Source organism: Camelus dromedarius, chromosome 5 (genome assembly GCF_036321535.1).
Source record: "Camelus dromedarius isolate mCamDro1 chromosome 5, mCamDro1.pat, whole genome shotgun sequence".
Classification (NCBI taxonomy): Eukaryota; Metazoa; Chordata; class Mammalia; order Artiodactyla; family Camelidae; genus Camelus; species Camelus dromedarius.
The window spans coordinates 84,122,782-84,144,123 of NC_087440.1; the positions used below are offsets into that span (position 1 = coordinate 84,122,782).

The 21,342-nt window shown below is 40.0% G+C and overlaps 2 protein-coding genes, 1 long non-coding RNA gene and 1 pseudogene across 4 annotated transcripts; 1 reads left to right on the plus strand and 3 right to left on the minus strand.

Annotated features, from left to right (window-relative positions):
• Window positions 1-3,752: 3,752 nt before the first annotated feature.
• Window positions 3,753-6,713, minus strand: LOC135321338 (uncharacterized). The gene is made up of 2 exons (XR_010381062.1): window positions 6,258-6,713; window positions 3,753-6,142 (listed from the first exon to the last, which is right to left on the minus strand). It is a non-coding gene; the product is annotated as an uncharacterized LOC135321338 (long non-coding RNA).
• A 43-nt stretch (window positions 6,714-6,756) lies between these two features.
• LYSET (lysosomal enzyme trafficking factor) lies at window positions 6,757-8,549 on the plus strand. 2 transcript variants are annotated; one of them, XM_031454227.2, is made up of 2 exons: window positions 6,757-6,829; window positions 7,732-8,549. In XM_031454227.2, the coding sequence occupies exon 2, from the start codon at window positions 7,748-7,750 to the stop codon at window positions 8,141-8,143; it is 396 nt and encodes a 131-aa protein (XP_031310087.1). In that variant the 5' UTR covers window positions 6,757-6,829; window positions 7,732-7,747; the 3' UTR covers window positions 8,144-8,549. The 2 variants fall into 2 exon arrangements, with proteins under 2 accessions (XP_031310087.1, XP_010986314.1); XM_010988012.3 differs by lacking the exon at window positions 6,757-6,829 and adding an exon at window positions 6,852-7,284 and having other exon boundaries at window positions 7,732-8,155.
• Window positions 8,550-11,902: 3,353 nt separating this feature from the next.
• Window positions 11,903-12,379, minus strand: LOC135321339 (cytochrome c oxidase subunit 8A, mitochondrial-like; annotated as a pseudogene).
• A 3,368-nt stretch (window positions 12,380-15,747) lies between these two features.
• On the minus strand, window positions 15,748-21,273 carry GON7 (GON7 subunit of KEOPS complex). The gene is made up of 2 exons (XM_010988001.3): window positions 21,003-21,273; window positions 15,748-18,646 (listed from the first exon to the last, which is right to left on the minus strand). Exons 1-2 carry the CDS (start codon window positions 21,208-21,210, stop codon window positions 18,552-18,554), a joined length of 303 nt encoding a protein of 100 aa, XP_010986303.1. The 5' UTR covers window positions 21,211-21,273; the 3' UTR covers window positions 15,748-18,551.
• Window positions 21,274-21,342: the final 69 nt, after the last annotated feature.

Sequence of the window (21,342 nt, forward strand, 5' to 3'; positions counted from 1 at the left end):
GTTAAGTGACAAATATTAGGCATGTTAAGAATTTAGAGTCAGTCTTTACATTAAGGATATTCATATAAAGATAATTAGAAGACGTTTTGAGTTACACAGTTTTAGAGTTATAAGGGATCATCGATTTTGTAGGTAAGTAAACTGAAGTCCAAGGGGAATTAAGTGCTTTTATAGCAGGTCATAGAGTAAGCCAAAGCCAGGCTCAGATTTGGGTTCTGCCTCTAACTAGCTGTGTGTCCTTGAGCAAGCCAGTCACCATCTCTGAGCTGCACTTGCCTCATGGGCAATATTCTATTATTTCAGACCAAAACCTTCTGACTCCTAACCCTCTCCCCGACCCAGGGTGGTGACTAAGAGCATTACAACCCTCCTTTACACTGAATTACTTACTATACCGGTCATATGGTAATCCACGTGTACATAAGAAAACTGACACCTCTGAAAGCAGAGATAGGCTTGCTGGTAGCAGAGGCAGGAGACTCAGCGTGTGGGAAAGCTACGATAGTTAAGGATGACTACTCTTGACCTAAACGTCATTCCCCTTAAAATAAGAGGCTTTCAGAAGTTGATCTCTAAAACCATCTAGTTTCCAATTTTGTGAAATGCTCTGGCTGGGAGTGAAGAGGAATCACTAAGGATGTTCTCACTTGTATGGCTTATAGGGGGATATAATATACCATATTATATAATTATATATATAATATACCATAAGGTCAGGGCTCTCCGACAAGGTAGTCAGAAGATTCTAGAAGGAACATGGATCTAGGAAGTCACTGTCCCAGGTTATTTGAATATTTTTTCCACATAAAGTCTTGAGAAATTTTCCAGTCTTTTAGAGGGGCAGGTACGATGCCACTTACGTAAGAGAGAATCTGTTTCCCGACTTTGGCCTGGCTGAGGCCTAACCTGAGTGCTTACTGCCACCTGGTGGTGTTTAGATGAATAACCATTTTTAGGAATGGCAGGCACTCCTGTTACCCCCATTGACTCATTTCACTGGCTGGCTTCCCAGGTCGTTTTCTATCTGCTTGCACATGTATGTGTGTAAGTATCTATGTATCTTTTTCAATGACTGTCCTAGTTTAGAATAGTTTTAGATTTACAGAAAAGTTACAAAAATAGTAGAGTTTGTGTATGCTCGTGTAGTTTCCCCTTATTAACCTGGTAACTTTCATTACCATAGTATATTTGTCACCCCCAAGAAACCAATATTGGGCTGTTACTATTAACTAAACTTCAGACTTCACTTTTCCACTAAGGTCCTTTCTGTTCCAAAATCCCTTCCAGAATACATTTACATTTAGTTACCAGGTCTCTTTTCTCTGGTCTGTGACAGTTTCTCAGTCTTTTCTTGTTTTTTACTGTCTTGACATTTTTGAGGAGTGTTGGTCAGGAACTTTGCAGAATGTCTGTCAGTGTGGGTTTGTCTGGTGGTTTTCTCCTGATTAGGCTGGGTTATAAGTTCTGAGGGCATGAAGTGCCCATGTCATTGCACCGTATCAGGGACACATACCATCAACGTGACTGAACACTGTTGTTAACTTTGACCCAACAAGCTAGTCCTTGCCAGGTTTCTCCACTGAAAAGTTACTATTTTCCCACCTCATACTCTATTCCTAAATTCAGTCCACACTTAAAGGGGGATGGGAATAAACCCTCACCTCCTAAAGTGGGGAACATCCATACAAAGTACTTGAAGTTCTTCTCTAAGGAAAAGTGGACTCTTCTCCCACATTTATTTACATCAGCATGAACTCGTGGATATTTATTTTATACTTTGGGTTATAACCCAGTACTATTCATTCTTTCCCCTCCAATTGCAGCTTTCGCCAGTGGGTTCTCTTTCAGGCTGGCTTCCGTTCCTTTGACATGCCACCTGATGTTTTGCGTTATGAGCACTTCTTTTGCATATTTATTTTTCATTAAAAGAAACAACACATTTAGGAAACAAAAGAAAACTCAATTACCCTTATATTTCCATCATCCCAACAGAACTAGGTAGTTTTTTAGTGTTCATTTGTTTTTGGAACACAGCTTTTAAAGAATATATGTTTCATGACTTCACATGATTTCATAGTCACAACTGGCATTTTTTTTTACAGTTCTGTAGTGTTTACCAGATGCATGTCAGAACACCTTAAGAAAAGCTCTCTGGAGTTAGGCTATTTGCTCCCCTCCCCCCCACAATACTGAATCTTTAAGCCTCAAGCCTCTCATCCATAGGACAGGAAATGATGGTGCTTTACATAGGTTTCTGTGAGGAGTTAACAAGGCAACACAGAGTAAGTAGATTAAGAGCAAGGACTCTGGAAATAGATGGCCAGAGTGTAAATCCTGACCCTGCCACTTATTAGTTAGGAAACCCTGGGCAAGTTACTAACTTCTCTGTGCCTCAGTTTCACCTGTAAAATAGGAAAATGAAAGGCCTGACTTCTCAGTATTGTTGGAGGACCAAATGTGTTCAACAGTGCTCAGCGCTTAGTCAATAGCAAGTGTTCAATATCAGCTATTACTGACTCTGGATAGACCTCCATGGCGGGGATTATACCCTAAATTTAATTATACAATCTAACCCCCCCTCCCCACTCAGTGCCTCACACACAGGAGAGGTGCAACATTTATTAACACCTTTGTGTGCACATATACACTGTATCTGTATATCAGCAAAATGCAGCTAATGACATTTCCTGCTACTGAGATGGCAAATAAATGACTGTAGGCATATAAACAAGATCAGAATTACACCTTTGAATTTACCCAGAGTCCATATGTCATCTGGTATTTAGCTTCTTTTTCCTCACCTTTACTGAGGTATAATTGACAAGTTAAAATTACATATGAGGTGTACAACATGATGGCTTGATACACACATTTTACCTTCCACAGTGGGAGAACTTATGGGAACTTACAAAGGATGAAACCAAGACATTTAGTCAAAGCAGAAACATACTATGCCCTTGAATCTAAACCAAAAGTGTACATCCCAAAATTGATCCTTTGGGCTATTGTTACTAGTTATAAAAGACTGATCTTTCAGCAATTTTCCATTTTCTTCATGCTATGACTTTCACTCTTTTTTTTTTTAAAAGACCAAATCACTAACCCACGTCCACCCTCCTGGCTAACCCCTGGGTCTTACAGGTTCTCACACACCCCACTTCTTACAATGTCTAATTTGCAGTAGTGATTAAGAATGCGTTAGTCCACACTAACGCATACTGACAGTTCATTTATGAAATGTGGTTAACAATCTGTGGTTGATACTCTTATGATTGCTTCTCTTTCTTGGCAGTGGAAGGAACACAGACCTGGCAGTTAAGGTGGAGAACAGGATTCTGAAACTAGCTGTTTCACTGTGAGCAAGTCTTCCTTAACATTTCCCTGCCCATTCCCACAAGTGTGAAACTGAGTTTTCCTATATTGCAGAGTTTTTAAGAGAACTAAGTGAGAAAGTACATAGTTCAGGCTACCAGGCAGAGGTATGCAGCGTTCCTGTCTTTCCTTTCACCCTCCAGATTCAGAAACTGCTTTACCTGCACTAACTTGTGCGCTGTCTTGTTTCAGTCCACTGTGCTTCGTAGAAGGTCCCACCTGTACTCTCACTTAGAAAACTACTCCCTACCCCCTGGGCACCAGGAATAAAGTGTCCAATGGAATAAGCCTGTGCAAATTCAGTGGTTTTCAGATTTATGCTTTTGGAACCCTTTGTTCAAGTGAAGCCTCTCTTGGAACCTTGATATAAACAAAACAGATAAAAAAAAAAGGTCATTTTATTCAGATTCATTTATAAGTGCACAACTATAATTTTATATCCTATTAAAATGTCTAGAACTAAATGTTTCGATGACACATATCAGAAATCTGGGGTTAGAGATGGCAGCTGCAAACTTAGCAACTTCAGCACTTAATTCTGCCTGTTTTGATGGCACAGAAGCAATAAAATTCCGATTTACACAGAAAATAATATCTTATCCACTGCTCATGATCTTCCAGATTAATGTAGAGCAATACATACCTAAAAACTATATGTGTAGCAGCACTATTTACTGTAGCCAAGACATGGAAGTAACCTAAATGTCCATTGACAGGTGACTGGATAAAGAAGTTATGGTATATACATACACAATGGAGTATCACTCAGCCATAAAAAGAATGAAATAATGCCATTTGCAGCAACATGGATGGACACAGAAATGATCATACTAAGTCAGACAAAGATAAACATCATATAATAATATGTGTAATCTAAAAAATGATACAAATGAACTTATTTACAAAACAGAAATAGACTCACAGACATAGAAAACAAACTTATGGTTACCAAAGGGGGCAGAGTGGGGAGGGAGGGGTAAATCAGAAGTTTGGCATTAACAGATACACACTGTCATATATAAAATAACCAAGGACCTACTATATAACACAGGACACTATATTCAATGTCTTGTAGTAATTTATAATGGAAAAGAATCTATACATAACTGAATCACTTTGCTATTCACCAGAATCTAACACATTGTAGACTATGTTAACATAAACAAATAAACAACAAAAAGAGAGAAACTACGATACATTATCACATCTGACAGCTACACTTGCACCTATTATCACCTAAGCTGACAGCTCAAGGAGATCTGGCCAGCATGTGTACCTGAGCCTTGCCTGTTCTCTCAAAGTACTACACACGTGTAGTGCTTCGACTTTCTGTACAGCTGTGTGTGATAAAAAAAATTCACAGGGTGAATTTAAAAATATAAATACCAGTGCAGAACTGCATCCTCCTAGTCAATGACACATTTAGGAGACATTAAATAGGCAGAGAAATGACAAAGGATTATACTGAGAACTGCACAAAAATGAGTTAACTTGGCAGCGCAAGGCAGGGATTGGTTAATGTCTATCACTGGGTATATGGACTGTTCTACCTTCATGCTCTGCTCACTGCCAGGGAGCCCTTCCTGATTCCAAGAGTCAAGTGAGAAGGCCCTCTAATCCTGCCTGGAGAAGGTCCTCCTCCTCAGCTGCCTCTTCATCCTTTATCAGTGTCAGTAACTGCAATAAGCCAGGGGCTGAGCCATCCTCTGACAGAGCAAACTTTCCGCGCGGGGTTCTGGGGACAGCTCCAGCAATGATTTGGTCTAGGTGGGCCTGATTCACAACTCCTCGCTCAATTACACCTCTCTCTACCAGTTTCTGTAATAAAGTCTCCAGCCTTAGCACGTAAGCAGACAATTTTTCTTCATCCTTTTGGTACGTGGTCAGATATTTGACCTGCAACTCCCTAGGATTATCGATAACCCCAAACACCTGCTCAAGAGCCTGCACGCATTCAGGAACTGTAATTAATGGGTTGTTTATCTTGAGGACACGAATAATATCAGATGCTGGGCCTCTAAGGCTCTCTAGCCGTCTCCTTCTCTTCTCGGCATCTGATACCTGCCATGTCTTCATCATTTGAGTGGTATGAAACAGCCAGGATTCAAATTCTTCTTCCTCTGGTTCCGGAGGATCACTGCCTGAGAATACTCTCAGCTTTTTGTATTTCAAGTATTGCAGAACAGGCTGAAGGGCCTCACCTAATGCCTGTGCCAACACAGGGGCCCGCATTTCTGGGATTATGTCCTGGTCTAGGCCAAAAGTGTCGTTTCCATATCCCAGAGCTCTGGTAAACTCACCCAGTGTCATGCCCTCTCCCTCTAAGAATTCATTTAATCTGCTTAAAAATTCATTATCTGGGTCAGGGGGCTTAAAGATCACTCTCCAGGCACCCCCTTTTCCGGGTATCTCCTTGGGGCCAGAGCATGACTAGTCTCCTCAGTAAGCCCTATTAAGGCTACCTTCCTGTTCTCATCCCTCCGGAACATCCTCCCGAGCAGTCCGTACTCGCCCAAGGGAGCTAAACCAGCTCGCAGGGCCTCCTCGATTTCCGCCACGTTACAGGTCTGGGGGATGCCGGCAATCAATAGAGCTTTCCGAGGGTTCATATCCATCCCTTTACACCAGTCTTCCAAGAGCCTCAGCGTCATGGTGCCCAAAACAACAGATTTAAATGCCAATTTCTCCAGGCCACTGATGCCACCGCAGTTCACTGTACTCCTCCGTGGTACCCTAGTTAAGTCTCGTCAACATCCGGAGTTCAGAAGGGCTGTGAGAACCAAGCAGTCAAGTTAGTTGAAGGTGTCAATGAATAACCCAAGCCCAGAGAAGCCCCGCGCACGCGGGCAGACGGCCGGCCCCACTGCGGCAAGCAGCAGTCTTACCCTCTCTCCGCCTCGGGCGTCCCGCAGCGGACGGCGGGGTCCCGCTTCCCCCCGCCGTCATCTAATTGTCCGCGTCTGCGTCCATCGCCGGCGGCCGAGGCGCCAGGGTCCGCTCCCGATTCTTCCCGGGAGGCCAGGCCAAGGAGAGAGAGGGTGGCCTCTCCTCCGCTCGGATGGGGACACTCGAGAGGGATACCGGGGCTGCGCAGAGGCGCGCGGGGGATGGCGGTCGGCCGATCGCTGCGGCGCTCTCTGAGGAACGACTGGGCGTTCAGAGCAGCGGGCGAAGCACCGGGGGCGAGGCTTTGAGGAAGACTGAAGCGACCAGGCCCAGACGCCAGCCCACCTGAAGCGTCGCATCAACACCAGTGCCTCCACAGTCTCCAACCGCATCCTAACCTAGAGATGTTCACGGCGCACTGGCAAAAGTGGCACCACAGGGCTGAGGCGCTCTGACGTCGCGAGGGGGCGGGGTTTGAGGGGGCGGGGCATGCACGCTTCCGGCCTGAGCCGGAAGCCCCGACTGTAGCTTCATCCGGGACGGCGCTTGGGCGGGCCAACCCGGAGAGGAGGTGAGATCCGGGACCTGCTCAGCTCTGCAGGCTCGGCCGGTGGCCGCTGCCCGGCGCTGGGCTCCTGGCGCTGCAAGGCGGAGAGGCCCGGGTCTGGCGCCGTCCGCGCGGCCCTGGTCGCGGCCGGCAGGCGCTGCAGCGCGACAGGGGGCGGGGCCGGCTGCCGGGGAGTCCCGGTTGGCTGGGGAGCCTCCGGGCTGGGCCGGGTGACACAGGGCTGGGTCTCCGGCAGCCGCGTCAAGGGCCGGGCCGCCGCGTGACCGGCTGCAGTCACGCTGTGCTTAATCACAATTAGCCTTTGCTCCAGGCTGCTCGTGTTCCCCATTCTCCCAGCCGGTGACCCCGGAGATTTCTCTTATGGTGGCTTTCTCTGAAATGCTAAAGCCACCCGATTATTCAGAACTGAGTGACTCTTTAACGCTTGCCGTAGGAACAGGAAGATTTTCGGGACCACTGTAAGTGTTTAAGAGTTACTGTCTTAACTTGGGGGCTCCAACATTAGTTTGACTTGTAGAGCCAAATGTTCATGTCTGAAGCAATACTGTTAAGTCCGAAAGTATCTGAACTGTAAAACTGAAATGTTCCATGCGAAACTATTTCAGTTACAGTTTAAGGGAAGGTGTGCTGGACCTATTTAAGGCAGATACAGTGATTTATTTGTCTGTGGGAGTCACATAAAAAGCACATTCAATATATACTAAAACTTTACTTCTCATAACTGTTACATGAAACAACCTGTAAGTTGTTTACATTTAATAAATGTAAATTTAATTTAGTTATTTTAAACCTCAAATGTGTTGGAGGGCATTTTAGAGTTCATTGGAAAAATAAGTACATTTGGAGTAGCTGCCACTGACAGGATTACTAGACACTAACCATAGTTTTTCTTTTTTAACTCGAAGGCACAGAGCATGGAGAATGATGAACTTCCGTCAGCGGATGGGATGGATTGGAGTGGGATTGTATCTTTTAGCAAGTGCAGCAGCATTTTACTATGTTTTTGAAATCAATGAGACTTACAACAGGCTGGCCTTGGAACACATTCAACAGCACCCAGAGGAGCCCCTTGAAGGAACCACATGGACACACTCCTTGAAATCTCGGTTGCTCTCCCTGCCTTTTTGGTTTTGGACAGTTATTTTTCTGATACCTTACTTACAGATGTTTTTGTTCCTTTATTCTTGTACAAGAGCTGACCCAAAAACAGTGGGCTACTGTATTATTCCCATATGCTTGGCAATTATCTGCAATCGCCACCAGGCATTTGTCAAGGCTTCTAATCAGATCAGCAGACTACAACTGATTGACACGTAAAATCGCTTTTTTCCTTACAAGTACAAAACTGCCAGTACTATATGGAGCCTGATCACAAGACTGCAGTTTCTTCACAGATCTCAGGAAGTTGTGGTGGGACAGATGTTTTTTAAAAAATGTGATTGGGGGCTGTCTTTATCTGAACAATAAGGAATTTTTAGGTAAAGCCTGAGATACAGTACTACAAAATCATGTTGATGACTTCAGATTTTGGAAGTAAAATTTTACCTGTTATTTGCATTCTTTAGAAACTTGAGTAAGTACCTGGACTCATATTTTTATTCTACTGTGCAACATAGTGATGATTCAGAAATTTTTCCTTTGGGGAAAAAATGAATATGAACATTTCCATTGTGTTTAATGTAAAGAGGTCCAAACATGGTCATAAAATTTAAATTTTATACAATTACTTGGCTTGCTTTAAAATTCTTCAACTAAAACACCAATTCATCCTGTTGTAGTTAAGCCATCTATGTATGCTTGCTTGCTATCAGCTTGTGAGAAATTGGTATAAAATTATTGAGGTGATGGCTGTCTTGATAAGCAAATGTGTTCTTCCTTTTGGCAATGCTACTGGCATTATTAATTACCTTGCATTATTAATGCAACTGTTTTTTAAAAAAACTACTTGGGAAGAGACTAAACGTTTGAAAGCTGAGAAGTCTAACACCTGGAAGAAGATGGGTACATTTAGTCCATTCCCTGGCACATGTGTGATACCCCCCTAAAAGATGCTGTCCAGTCATCATCCTTCTGGTTTTCTTTTCTGCCTGAGGTCTGGTCTTCAGGTGATAGGCTGCATGATCCTTGTACTGCCTCCTCTGCATTTGTACTTACTACCTCATGTCTGGTAACAGTACAAATAACTAAAAAATGGAAATATTAGATTTTAGGATTTTTTTTCTTTTTTTTCTGGGTGAGGTCAAGATATATTTTTATACAGTTATGTCTTTAATACCAGGGAAATGTTTTACACTGACCAATTTTAATAATCATAACATTTTTTGATGCTTACTCTGTTGGGCCCTGTTCTTAAGAGTTTTACGTGAATTAACTCATTTAATCCTCCCAGCAACTCTATGAGATAAGTTATTGTTATCCAGATTTTACAGTTAAGGAGCATATGATGAAGAAGTTAAATAACTTGCCAAAGGTCACACAGCTAAGAAAGAAGCAGAGTCAGAGTTATAACCTGGCATCTGATGCCTTTGTTCCTAAATCACTGAGCTGGAGTGCTGCTCACAAATGACAAATGTTTCAGCACTGGGTATTGTCTGCCTAACCATGCTAAAGAATGGAAAAGAATTGAGAAAGGTTTTTCTCAATTTGTATGAGCTACTGAAAATCTAAAAGTTTTCCAGCAACCTCAACCTTTACTTTAAGTTTGACCAGAATGGAAGGCTGATCATTCCACAGCAAGATTTTACTGGAAAGATAAAGCAGGTACCCTTGTAACTCAAAAGTGGCACAATCAGATCCTTCTGCAATTAATCTCATTTCTCTCCTTTACTACTTCCAGAGGTCTAGTTACTGAAATGATACAGTTTTTGCTAAAATATACTGAATCTCCAAATTAAGCAGGAGTTTGAAATACATGTTTCTGCAAGGGTCAGATAACCAAATGACTTGTTATCTTTTGAGTACTTAGTAAAAGTATGCATGCTGCAGACACTGTTTTCTGAGTGATACACATTCCTTCTGCACTAGAGTCCTAAGAGGCAGGTATGTACTGGTACTAGTGCCAATTTACGGAAGAGAGAAATAATGAAAACCTGAAGCATGTAGGAATTAATAACTTGCCCATGGTCAAACAGCAAGTGGAAGAGCCAGAATTTGAACCTAGGATGTCTGGCTTCAGATCTCTAGCTCTATCATTCCACTATACTGCTTCTCAAAAACAGGATAATTTTGGGAATCATGCATTTTTTTTTTTGTTTTGGTTTAAGGCCATGAGTGGGTCTAACTGTGGATGAGTATTAGAATCACTCAAGGAAATAAACAAAAATCAAAGCAAAACTCCTCACATAAAAATGCCAGGGTCCCTTCCCAACCAACTGTATCAATCCCTGGGGGAGAGGCTCTGTTTTTCTCATATCTGAGCAATTTCTTGTTTTATCTGCTTTGTCTTGGTGCAGTGATAGTTTGGAAATGATTTAAGAAAACCACTTCAATTATTTCGTTTTATAAATGCTTGATGTAATACAAGGCTTGTAAGTTTGCTATTTGTCTTGTAAAGCAGTAATTCCTTGTTACTGAAGTAGACTTTCTTATACTTCAAATTCTAGTATTTTGGGATTTGGTAAGTAAATGCTCAGTCCACCTTTTTCTTTCAAGATCATATTGCCTTGGTAGTAGAAATATTAAAATAATTAGAGTAGGAGTAATACAGTATTTCCAGATGTAATCGCAAAGGTTTAAACTGCAGGGTTAATCTGTTTTTTTAATTTAGACATTTTTTGGTGGGGGGGACTTAATTAGGTTTGCTTTATTTATAGAGGAGGTTCTGGGAATTGAACCCAGGACCTCATGCATACCAAGCATGCACTTTACTGTTTGAGCTATACCCTCCCCCCTTTAATTTTTTGGAATTAATTATCCAAGTTGTGGATTTTTCCTATTTTGTATATGGCCGTTTAATAGTTCAAAGTGCTCTTCTGGTAAAGAGAGAAAGGTGAAATTAATCTCCTAGCTTTATTAGATTGAGGTGAAGCTTGAAACAGATGGACAGGAAAGTTGTGTATTATAGCAGACCATCACTTATTTCATATTCACATCACAATAGAAAAAGCTGTAAATACTTAGGCAGTGACAATGCTAAATATAGAAAGTGCTTCAGGAATTTTAAGGAAGGGACAAGCATCCTAGGATATACAGCTAGTCAATGATATTTGCTTCCAGATATGAGAAAAACAGAGTTGTATGCCCTACTGGTTTAATGAGACATTTCATTTGCAACTGCACCTCAAATGAAGAATACCTCGAGTGTTTTTCACAAACAGCTCAAAGCTGATATTTTTTAAAAGTGTCAGGATAGGGAACAGATCACTGAACTCCAAAAACAAATGTTTAATTCTTGGAGCTTTAATCACCATGTACATTTTCTGGTTTTAAAGATAGCACCAATTTTAAAGTAAAAAACACAATTCCCTAAATTTAGAATTTGACTATATTTCAAATAAAGCTTTTATAATTAATAAGCTTTTCTTTGGGGAAGTGGAATTGTCAGATCAAGTGCTCCTACTTGAGTAATAGCGCCCATAAAATAATCTAACCTATATGTCTGTTCACAGTGGGTGGTTAAAGTCCTATATTAAGATTATCTGGTGTTGATTTCCTTCTTGATGGATTTAACATCCTCAATCTCCAAAACGCTGGCAGAAAATCTTAGAATACCACATGACTCATTTTTGCATCAAATATGTGCCATCACTTTATAAATTCTCCGACATATTCATAAAGTTCCATATAATTCTGGACCATGGTTGGGAATCATGCATTGGTGTTTTTGTTTTGGTTTAAGGCCATGAGTGGGTCGAACTGTGGATGAGTATTAGAATCACTCAAGGAAATAAACAAAAAGCAAAGCAAAACTCACATAAAAATGCCAGCGTCCTTTCCCAACCAATTCTATCAATCCCTGGGGGGAGAGGCTGAGGCCATCATGTTTCTGGAGCTCTTCAAACAAGTCTATTAGGGTTGAGAGTCACTGGGCCATGGGTTTTTATGCACTGTAAAGGTTCAACTGTTAGTCATGGGGGCTGTGTTTGTCTTTGTAACAGCACCGAGCAAATATTTTGTGGTAGGCTCACCCCAGCTGTTTGGATTGCACATCTTTAAAGAGGTGTCTATATATTTTTTTTTCAAGGTTTAAATAGACTTTAAGTATGTCAACATGGAGAAACTGAGAGGTCCTGATTGCAGGTCACTGTAACTGAAGGCTATGCTCTAGGGAAGGTCAGACAGGAATGCAGAAATGATCAGGACAGACTAGGGGTGGCCAGGTCACAGGTGAGGGAGAGGACAGCTCTCTTTACTCTTGCTTTTTGTAGCTCTCCAGGTGTGCCAAGACCCAGCCCCAGGGCAGGAGGAAACGGGAAGCAGGAGGTGAGCCCAATGGCAACATCTGCGGCCCTGAGCGGCTCCTGTGTTGGTCTGGAATGGATCTGGGCATGCAGCACGGGAATGGCAGGCCCGGCCAGTCAGGCCCCTCAGCAGCAGCGGTGTCCTTGCAGACATGACCACCCTGAGCAGACCGCAGACAGCTGCCAGCCAGAGCCCAAGGTCGGGAATGAGATGTCTGTATTTTCAGATTCTGAGCCCTACTGTCCAAATAATCCTGAATACACTTATATCAGACTTTTGCCTCCCACTGTATCAAAACTGCTCTTATCAAGAAGTCACCAGTCATTTACACGCAACTAAACTCAGTGATCAAGTCTCAGTCCTCAAATGCCTTTTTGACACACTCCCTTGTCTTTGAGATCGTTTCTTTGGCTGGCTTCTGGATCAGTACTGCTCAAGAGAACTTTAGTGATGACGGAAATGTTCTATATCTGTGCTGTCTTAAATCAGTAGTCACGAGCCACATGAAATGAGCCCTTGAGATGTGGCTAGCATGACCAAAGAACTGAAATTTTGAGTTTTAAATTTAAACAATCACATGTGGCTAGCAGCTACCATGTATTAACCCAATTCTGGATACTTTCCTGGTTTGCCTTCGTCCTTACCAGCTTCTCCTATCCTCTTCACTGGTTCCTCCTTGGGGATCTGTCCAATTTCTAAATGTTGGCATGCCATACTTCTCTTTTCTACACTTACTGCCTTGCCATCTCAACTGGGCGCACAGCTTTAAGCATCCAAATTTCTAGAACTACCCTGACCTCTCTCCTGAGCACCAGACTTGAATATCGAACATCCTACTTGATATTTACTAAGCTATCTTACCAGACACCTGAAATTTAACCTGTCTAAAGCCAAGCTGCTGCTCTCTCTACCCAGCAAAATCTGTTCAAGTCCCCTACAAGTCCACCATCAAACAAATGGTGAGGGGTCGTTTTTAAAATGTTATTATTCCTCTCAAAAATGCTCCAAAAGCATCCTGTCTTGGTATAAATACTGGTCCTTAACATGGCATACAAAGTTCTAAGTAAGTGGCCCTTGAGTTATACTTCATTTTCTAGTAACCCCTCTAACCCTTGCTCCACTCCAGCCACACTGGTCTTCTTGCTGATTCTAGAACATGCCAGAAAAATGTGTTTCAGGGACTCCAGGCTCAGTGTACCTTCTGCCTGGATGCTTAGCCCTGACCAGCTCCATCACCTTCTTCAGACCTTTGCTCAATTGTCAGTGCAGTGAGGCTGCCTCTGACCACCCCTTTTAAAATTAAGCATCATCTGCCCCCATTTTTCTTGACAGCATTTATCATCATATGACATATTATATATTTTGTCAGAATCTAAACTCCATGAGAGTAGGGATTTTTTGTGCCACGTGTCCAATGCCTAGAACAGTGCCTGGCACACGGTAGGTGCTCAGTATTTACTGCATGAATGATTTTTATTGCCACTCAACAACTTTCTCACTAGGCTGCAAAACAAGCTAGTTCACACTCCAGAGAAAATAAAGATTAAAGTTACTAAGTGCAGAACATAATTTGTCACGTTTTAGGTAAGTTTGGTTATTAAGCTCTCCCAGTTTTTAGCAAGTAGGGCTATTTTCTTTTCAAGGCCAAGATTTAAAAGGAGTCTCTTGATTTATTTTTGCCAAAAGTTCTTGTGATCCTGGCTCTCTTGGGATTTTCCTTATTGATGCAAGAAAAACATATACCACATTCACAAACAAGGTTTTAAGTGGTGGTTAGAGCCTTGAGAAATTCTCAAGTTACAATCATGAAGATAACGGTTTCTAAGCCACCTAACAGATGCAGCAAGTATCATGCTGACATCGTAGAGCTGTTGCACGCAACTTCAGTACTCTGCCATCAAGGGGCGGTACTCTGGCCCTATAAAGCACTCATTTAAACCAGTCATGTGTTTCTAGAAGTTACTTCTATCCCCAGGAGAGCTTTTGGCATGAGAGTAAATTTCAACTTAAAACTAACCAAAGGCCTTGTTGCTGCCTCAACGTGAGCTGCTGCTTTTTAAAAGATTTAAATAGAGGCTTACTGCCTAGCATTCACTTTCCCTGGGCCATGTCTTTAAGGAGAGCAATTCTGATCGCAAAGGTCACCCGAGAACTTGAATAGTTAACAGTAGCACTGTGAAATTCTTTTTATCCTTTGAGAATAATGCACTGGCTAGAAGGTTAAGGCTAGGACCATCAGTTTTAGAAACATCTCCTTCCTTTTATGAACGGTAGCCCACCTCATATTTAGCTTGGCTCTCCTAACCTCTTTAGAAGTTGCATGCCACTCCCTCTTCTAACAAAGTAGTAGTCAGATGGGAAAAGTCGATCTTTTGTTTTTCAAGTCTGGATTCATTACATTTTGCCCTGAATTACTTACATAACAATGTTTTAAACTGTTAATATGGCTAGTCTGCCTTTGCTAAAAAAGCATGACTTTTTAAAATTAAAGTGGAAGTTTCACAATAAATTTTTCTGCTTGTGTAGAAAAATATGTAACATATGCTTTCTTAAAATGCAAAGAGAACAAGAGTATACAATGAAAAGTCTCCCTCTCATTCCCAACCCAACTCCCTCTTTCCAGATGCAGTTTGACTTTCCTTTCAGATATTATATGCATATCTAGCTAATACTCTCCACTAGCAGCACTCTACACACTCTTCTATAGCTTGCTAGTTTTCATTTAACATCATATTCTCAAGACTGATCCTTAACAACACGGAGGGCTATATCTTGGTCTTTTTAATGGCTGCACAGAATTACTGTACTGATGTGCTTCTATTTTTATTTAATTAACTAGGGTCTTCTGCAGATGAACATTTAGGTTGTTTACAATCTTTTGTTACCAAGAATAATGCTCCAATGGATAATTTTGTATACAGATCTGTGCACATGTGTGCTATTAGCCATTGGTTAAATTTCTGTAAGTGAAATTGCTGGGTCAAAGAGCATGTATATTTAACATTTTACACTCTCATCATCAATATATTATAGAGTTCACACCCTTTCCAGCTCAATATTGCATCAAAACTTTTGACCTTTCAGTCTGAGAAGTAAAAAAAAAAAACGAAAAAACGGGGTACTATATTGTGGTTTTAATTTTTTTCTTTGAAGTGAAATTTTCTATAGTCTTTCTGACTGGTACACATAAGAGCTATAAAAGGATTAACAGTTCTTAGTCATTTCTGTTGAAAATACTAAATACTTTTCCCTTCTGTCATTTTAACCTCATTTGCAGAATGTTCAGAAATTTTATTACATAACTGCATTTACTAATCCTTTCTATCCTGGTTTCCGGATTCCTAAAAATCTTGTTTTAGGAAAACTTCCTCACTCTGAGACTATAAAAATTGAGTCCATTTTCTTTTAGTACTTTCATGGCTTTTGTTTTTAAAAAAACACTAAACATTTTTTTTAAAAACTGAAGTACTGTCAACTACCTGCAATTTATTATGTTCTAAGTAGAGAGAAAAGAACACAACTTCATCACAAAAACTAACAAATTTGTTTATCATTTATTAAAACCAAAAGTGTTATTTTACAAATATTCTCAATTTCCATAATAATTTTACATTCCAAACCTGTAATACAGTTTTTAACTCTCTGGTGCTCAGCTACTAACGAGGGTAAGTTCAAATAGGAATTTCTTGTAATCATTTTATTACAACACAGTGATTGACAGTTGAGTTTAAAAGCCTACATTTTCAGTGTCTTATGTATGAATCTTATTACAGTATGTTATATAAGAAATGATACTTTATATTTGTACAGATTGAACAATTCTACTGAGAAAAAGGTATATCTTTAATATGCTAAATAGGATCTAGATAAAAGTTCTACATAATAAACTGAGGGCCACAGATGTCTCTGACTAATTTTCCCATTTGGAAGAAAACAAACTTTATTTCCTTAAAAATACAAGCCTTCCTCAATGGAAGTTTTTTTAAAAATTGAGTAGCTGAAGAAATAATTATAATAAAGTACATTTCATAACATGACGGGGAAGTACTGGGGGCTAGGTACCACAGAAACACACAGCATGGGGACCTAACATTGTCTTTGAGGCCAGGAAAGTTCTGCTGGAGGAAATGTTTAAAATTGAAACCTAAAGGGTGAGAAGAGGTAGACAAGCAAAGGAGGTCACCTGGCCTGGGATCTGAAAGGCAAGCAGATACAGAAGCATAAATCCTCTCAGTACGAACACTCTCTAATTCAGGAAGGAAAAAATGATTTCTTCCCATACTTTCCCCCCATACCTGGTTTCAAAGTAAATTTTTTTCCCAAGTGATTCTTTTAAAACTGTTCAAACTTCATAACTAATATTACATCCAAGGAACAGCAACCTCTTATAAAAGAGTAAAAGTTCCTGTCCTTGGCCAGAGAACTCTATTAAAATAAGTATTCCTTAATGTGACACAAAAGCACTTACTTTTAGAAAAGACATTTATTTGCAAATGTCCATATATTTCACATATAAAAATCCATATGTTTCACATTTTAAAAGATCGATCTAAGTACAGCGTCAAGCTTATTGTTAGGTAGGACTGTGGAGTTGACTTTCCTGTATAAAAGTAAAGTTGTAGCTGTTTCAGAGATTAACTGAGCCCTGAATGCCTGTGACTAATGTTACCTTTAGAAGGCAGATTAGAAAACCAGGCAAGGCATTTTTCTGCTGGTTCTTCAGACTGGACCTTCAAACCTTCAAAATCTTTTTTGTCACACATGTGGCTGGCTCACTTATGAAGACGGTACCAAAATAAGAATCAATATTAAAATTAAGAAAAAGATCAATCAGACCTATAACCCAGACCTCCAAACACTGGACCACAAGCATAAATATCTTGACATTTCTTCTTTATAAACATATTTGCTAAACAAAGAAGGAAACAAAATGTTCAGGAGCAAAGTTCAGCTATTACTTTAAAAATATAAACTATTTTAATTATACAGGTAAGTTTTTTTAAGGACTGTATGAAAATAAAAGATTATTATAAATCAGTAACTGAGCTGAAGTCCTAATACTGGAGACATTATCACAAACTAAACAAACAAGGTGATTTCTGACCATTTATAAAACTTTTTCTAGTTTGTATTAATTACATAAGAGAACTTAGCACAAGTCTGATGTTCCAAGTAAAACAACACTTTAAAGATATGAAAAGGTGTGTAAATTCTGTTTCCTTAATAGCATGAACTTTATAAGCTATAGATTTCAGAATGTGTAACTGGGAAAGTACACAGTAATCTTTTAAAGGCTATGTGTATAACCCAACTCTGCCAGTAAGCTCTGTAACTCGGGGCAAACAAAATAAGACTCGACTTATTTCTGAAATAAATCATACAATCTGTAAGGTTACTTCCACCTCTAAAATTCTATGACTATTTGTTTCAATAGGTACATGCTACTTGATTTCTTTGCAGTTCATCTATCTAAATGATTCAAGAAACATATACAGTAAATAAAAAATGCCTTAGTCCCACTGACAAGCAGAAAAGAAATATACACACATACATTTTAGGAATATATATATATATATTTAAAGGATTTAACGGTCCTTTGTCATGCAAAATCAAAGACTGGCTACAGGATGAGAGGAAATATCTAAGATATAGTCAATATAAATTGCTTACTTAAGGGCTTATAGTTGTGTTCATCTAGATAGCAGTCCCAGCATAAAAGCACACCCCATTTGACTCCTAACTACAAGTTAAATATATATTTGTTGAGTGGTATTGTCTCCAGATGACTGTATATTGGATGTAAGTGTGATTCAAGGTTTCTCTGGGTCTCTCTCAAGGGCTCTCCTTTCTCTTCAGTATTTATATTCCCGTTTTCCTTCTCCTTATACAGAACTGCCATTCTTAAATTTAATATCCAATTTTCACCACTCGCTCATGTCAGTTCTTTGAAATGCTACTGTCCATGAACCATGACATATACTTTTTACAACAGAAGCAGAAGCTAAAAGATGTAGACATCACACAATTTAATTCAATGGTTATTTAAGAAGTAGAAAATAATAAGAATTCAGATGCCAACTTAGCAGATTTCAAACACTATTAAGTGTCTATTTTATTTATGTAGTCTGAAACTTCTCAAGAAAAGAGATTCATTTTTAAACATTTATTACATCTTTCTTTGATGGAAACAGAAAAGTTTTTTCTTTGACAAAACTGCCCCAGGGAAACAAAACAAATGCTTTCGAAATCAGAGCACAAGTCTTCCTTAAATGTCACTCTGTGATAAGATATAGGAGCAATCTTTTAAATTTCGAAAAAGCTACTGCTAAGATTGTGGTTTTGGCCGTTTTGCAGATGGTCCATCTGAGTTAGTTCTGTTATCAACGTTATTTTCATCTTCTGCATCATCTTCGTCATCACCTTTTAAAATAAATATTTGTTGTATGACAATAGGTTCAGTGGTTGAAAGAAATATAGATAGATAAAAAGGTTGATAAGTAGACCATTTCACTTTAGGGATTAATAAAACAATGCATACATCAAATTAGAAATATGTATGCTTAAAAAGACCTTTTGGTGTTTATAACTTTTCTATCACTTTTTAAAAAGATATAATTCATATATCATAAAATTCACTTTTAAAGTGTCCAGGTTACTGATTTAGATGGCACTAGGTTGTGCAGCCATCACCACTAATTCCACAAAGAAATCCTATACCAATTAGCAGTCACTTCCCATTCCCCTCAGCTCTTGGCAACCACTAATCTCTTTTCCTATCTTGTAGATTTGTCTATTCTGAACATTTCATATAAATGAATCATAAAATTGTGGCCTTTTGTGTCCGCTTTCTTTCACTTATGTTTTCAAAGTTCATTCATGCTGTGTAGCATCGACCAGCACTTCACTTCTTTTTGTTGATGAATAATACTCCATTTTACAAACATTGTTTATCCACTCATGAGCTGATGGGCATTTGTGTTTTTTCCACTTTTTAGCTATTATAAATAAGGTTGCTACAAACACTCATGCATTTGTTTTTATGGGAACATGTTTCCAGTTCTCTTGGGAGAACTAGGAGTGGAACTAGGAATCTCTAGGAGTGGAATTGCTGGGTCATATGGTAACTTTATGTTTAACTTTTTGAGGAACTGCCAAACTGTTTTCCAAAGAAGGTATACCATTTTACATTTCCACCAGCCACATATGAAGGCTCCAATTTCTTTACATCCTAGTCAACACTTGTTACTGTTCTTTTTCATTATAGCCTTCCTAGTGGGCATGACATTGGTATCTCACTGTAGCTCTGATTTGCCTCTCTGAAAGACAATGATGTTGAACAACTTTTCTTGTGCTTCTTGGTCATTTGCATATCTTATTTGGAGAACTATCTATTCAAGTCTTCTGGACATCTGGTAACTGGATTATCTTTTTTTTTTGTCATCATGATTTTTTTTTCACCTGAAGTATAATTGGCCTACAACACTTAGTTCCAGGTGCACAACACAGTGCTCGATATTTCTGTATGTTACAAAATGATCACTGCTATTTGTCTTTTTAGTGTTCAGTTGTCACTTTTCTTTCATAATTATTACATTTTTGAAAATTTGTATTTGTTAATTGAGATATAATTCATATATGATAAAAACTGTCATTTTAACCTCTATCACTTTTAACAAAGGAAATTCAAACTGAAGCTTTTGGGGGACTTCCTTGAACTTACAAAAACATGTCCTCCTGTATGAAGATATTACTGGCCCACTACCAATAGAATAGACACCAATTATTTTTCTAGTAAGTATATATATATATATATATATATATATATACTTTTTAAAAAAACAGCTCTATCTATACCTGTCCTTACTCAAATGATAATATTTTCAACAGATTAGAAGAGAACTTTTGGAGCTAAGAAACAAGACTTCACTCTCATGGAAACAATCTATTGTCTGACATTCGTGTAATGTTTCAGTAAACAAGAAAAGTACAGTAGAGTACAGTACAGTTTAAGCTACTCTACAGAGGGGTTAAGTCCTGATTCCAATATTTAGTTCTTAGGTTCTTCAGCTCAGGGTATTCAAAATGTACCTATCTATTCAAGACAAGATTAAAAAAAAAAACGAATGCAGTTAAATTTCTCATTTCTACTTTCAAACTACACCTGCAAATCTGGGAAAGGAAAGCAGTCCCTGAGAGTTAAAAGACTTGTTCATCTGAAATCTATTCCAACCTTTGGAATATGTTCCTATTGGGCGACAGGTGGCAGTCTTCCAAACATGTTTGTAATTTCACACCTGGGAAAAGTTCCTTTTCATCCTTCAACACCCAACTTAAAAGTCATGCCCTCTCTGAGGTCTTCCTGGGTTCTATCGGTTTTCAATAGTTACAGAAGACCCTTGGGTCATCCCTCTACTCTTTAATAAGAGTGTTTGCCTGTCTAACCCCTCACCGGAGTTCCACAAGAACTGGAACTGAGTCGCATTCACCTCATTTTTTCTCCAGAACTCAGCCCAATGGCTGGCACAGAGTAGCAGGCATTCAGCACTTTTTTTTTTTTTGACATAAATGAAAAAAGAGTTGTAAAAAACCTCCCTGATAAATGAGCCCAGGTTCAGCCCAGATACGGTGGAAGGTGCTAACAATTTTTAGTTGGAATTCATCTTCCCCTGAGGCTCAATTTCTTCAAGTCTGCCAATCTACATGGGCTCTCTGAGCAGATTTTTCCCGGGAAACCCAGCCCGCCCTCCTGTCGCTCCAGTACCGTCTCAAAGCTCACCGTCCAAGGCCTCGTCTGGAGCCGCCGCCATCCGGTCCTGCGCTTCCGGCTGTACGAGGGAGCCGAAGAGTTCGGCTACCAGCTCTCTCATCTGGGCCACGGCCGACAACAAGCCCTGGAAAGGGTCGGCGTCGCCCGGAGCGTCACAAGGCACCCGTAGCCGCTGCAGCTGCCCATCGTGCCCGACATACTCGCCCAACAGCTCCATGGCGACCACTAACCTTCAAGAGCGCGCCACAGAAAAAAGCCACCCGGAAGCGGAAACCAGCCCGCCGCGGGCGCAGGCGGGAGAAGAGAGAGGAGTAACTTCCGTTTGTCGGAAGTCGCTCCTCCCCTTTCC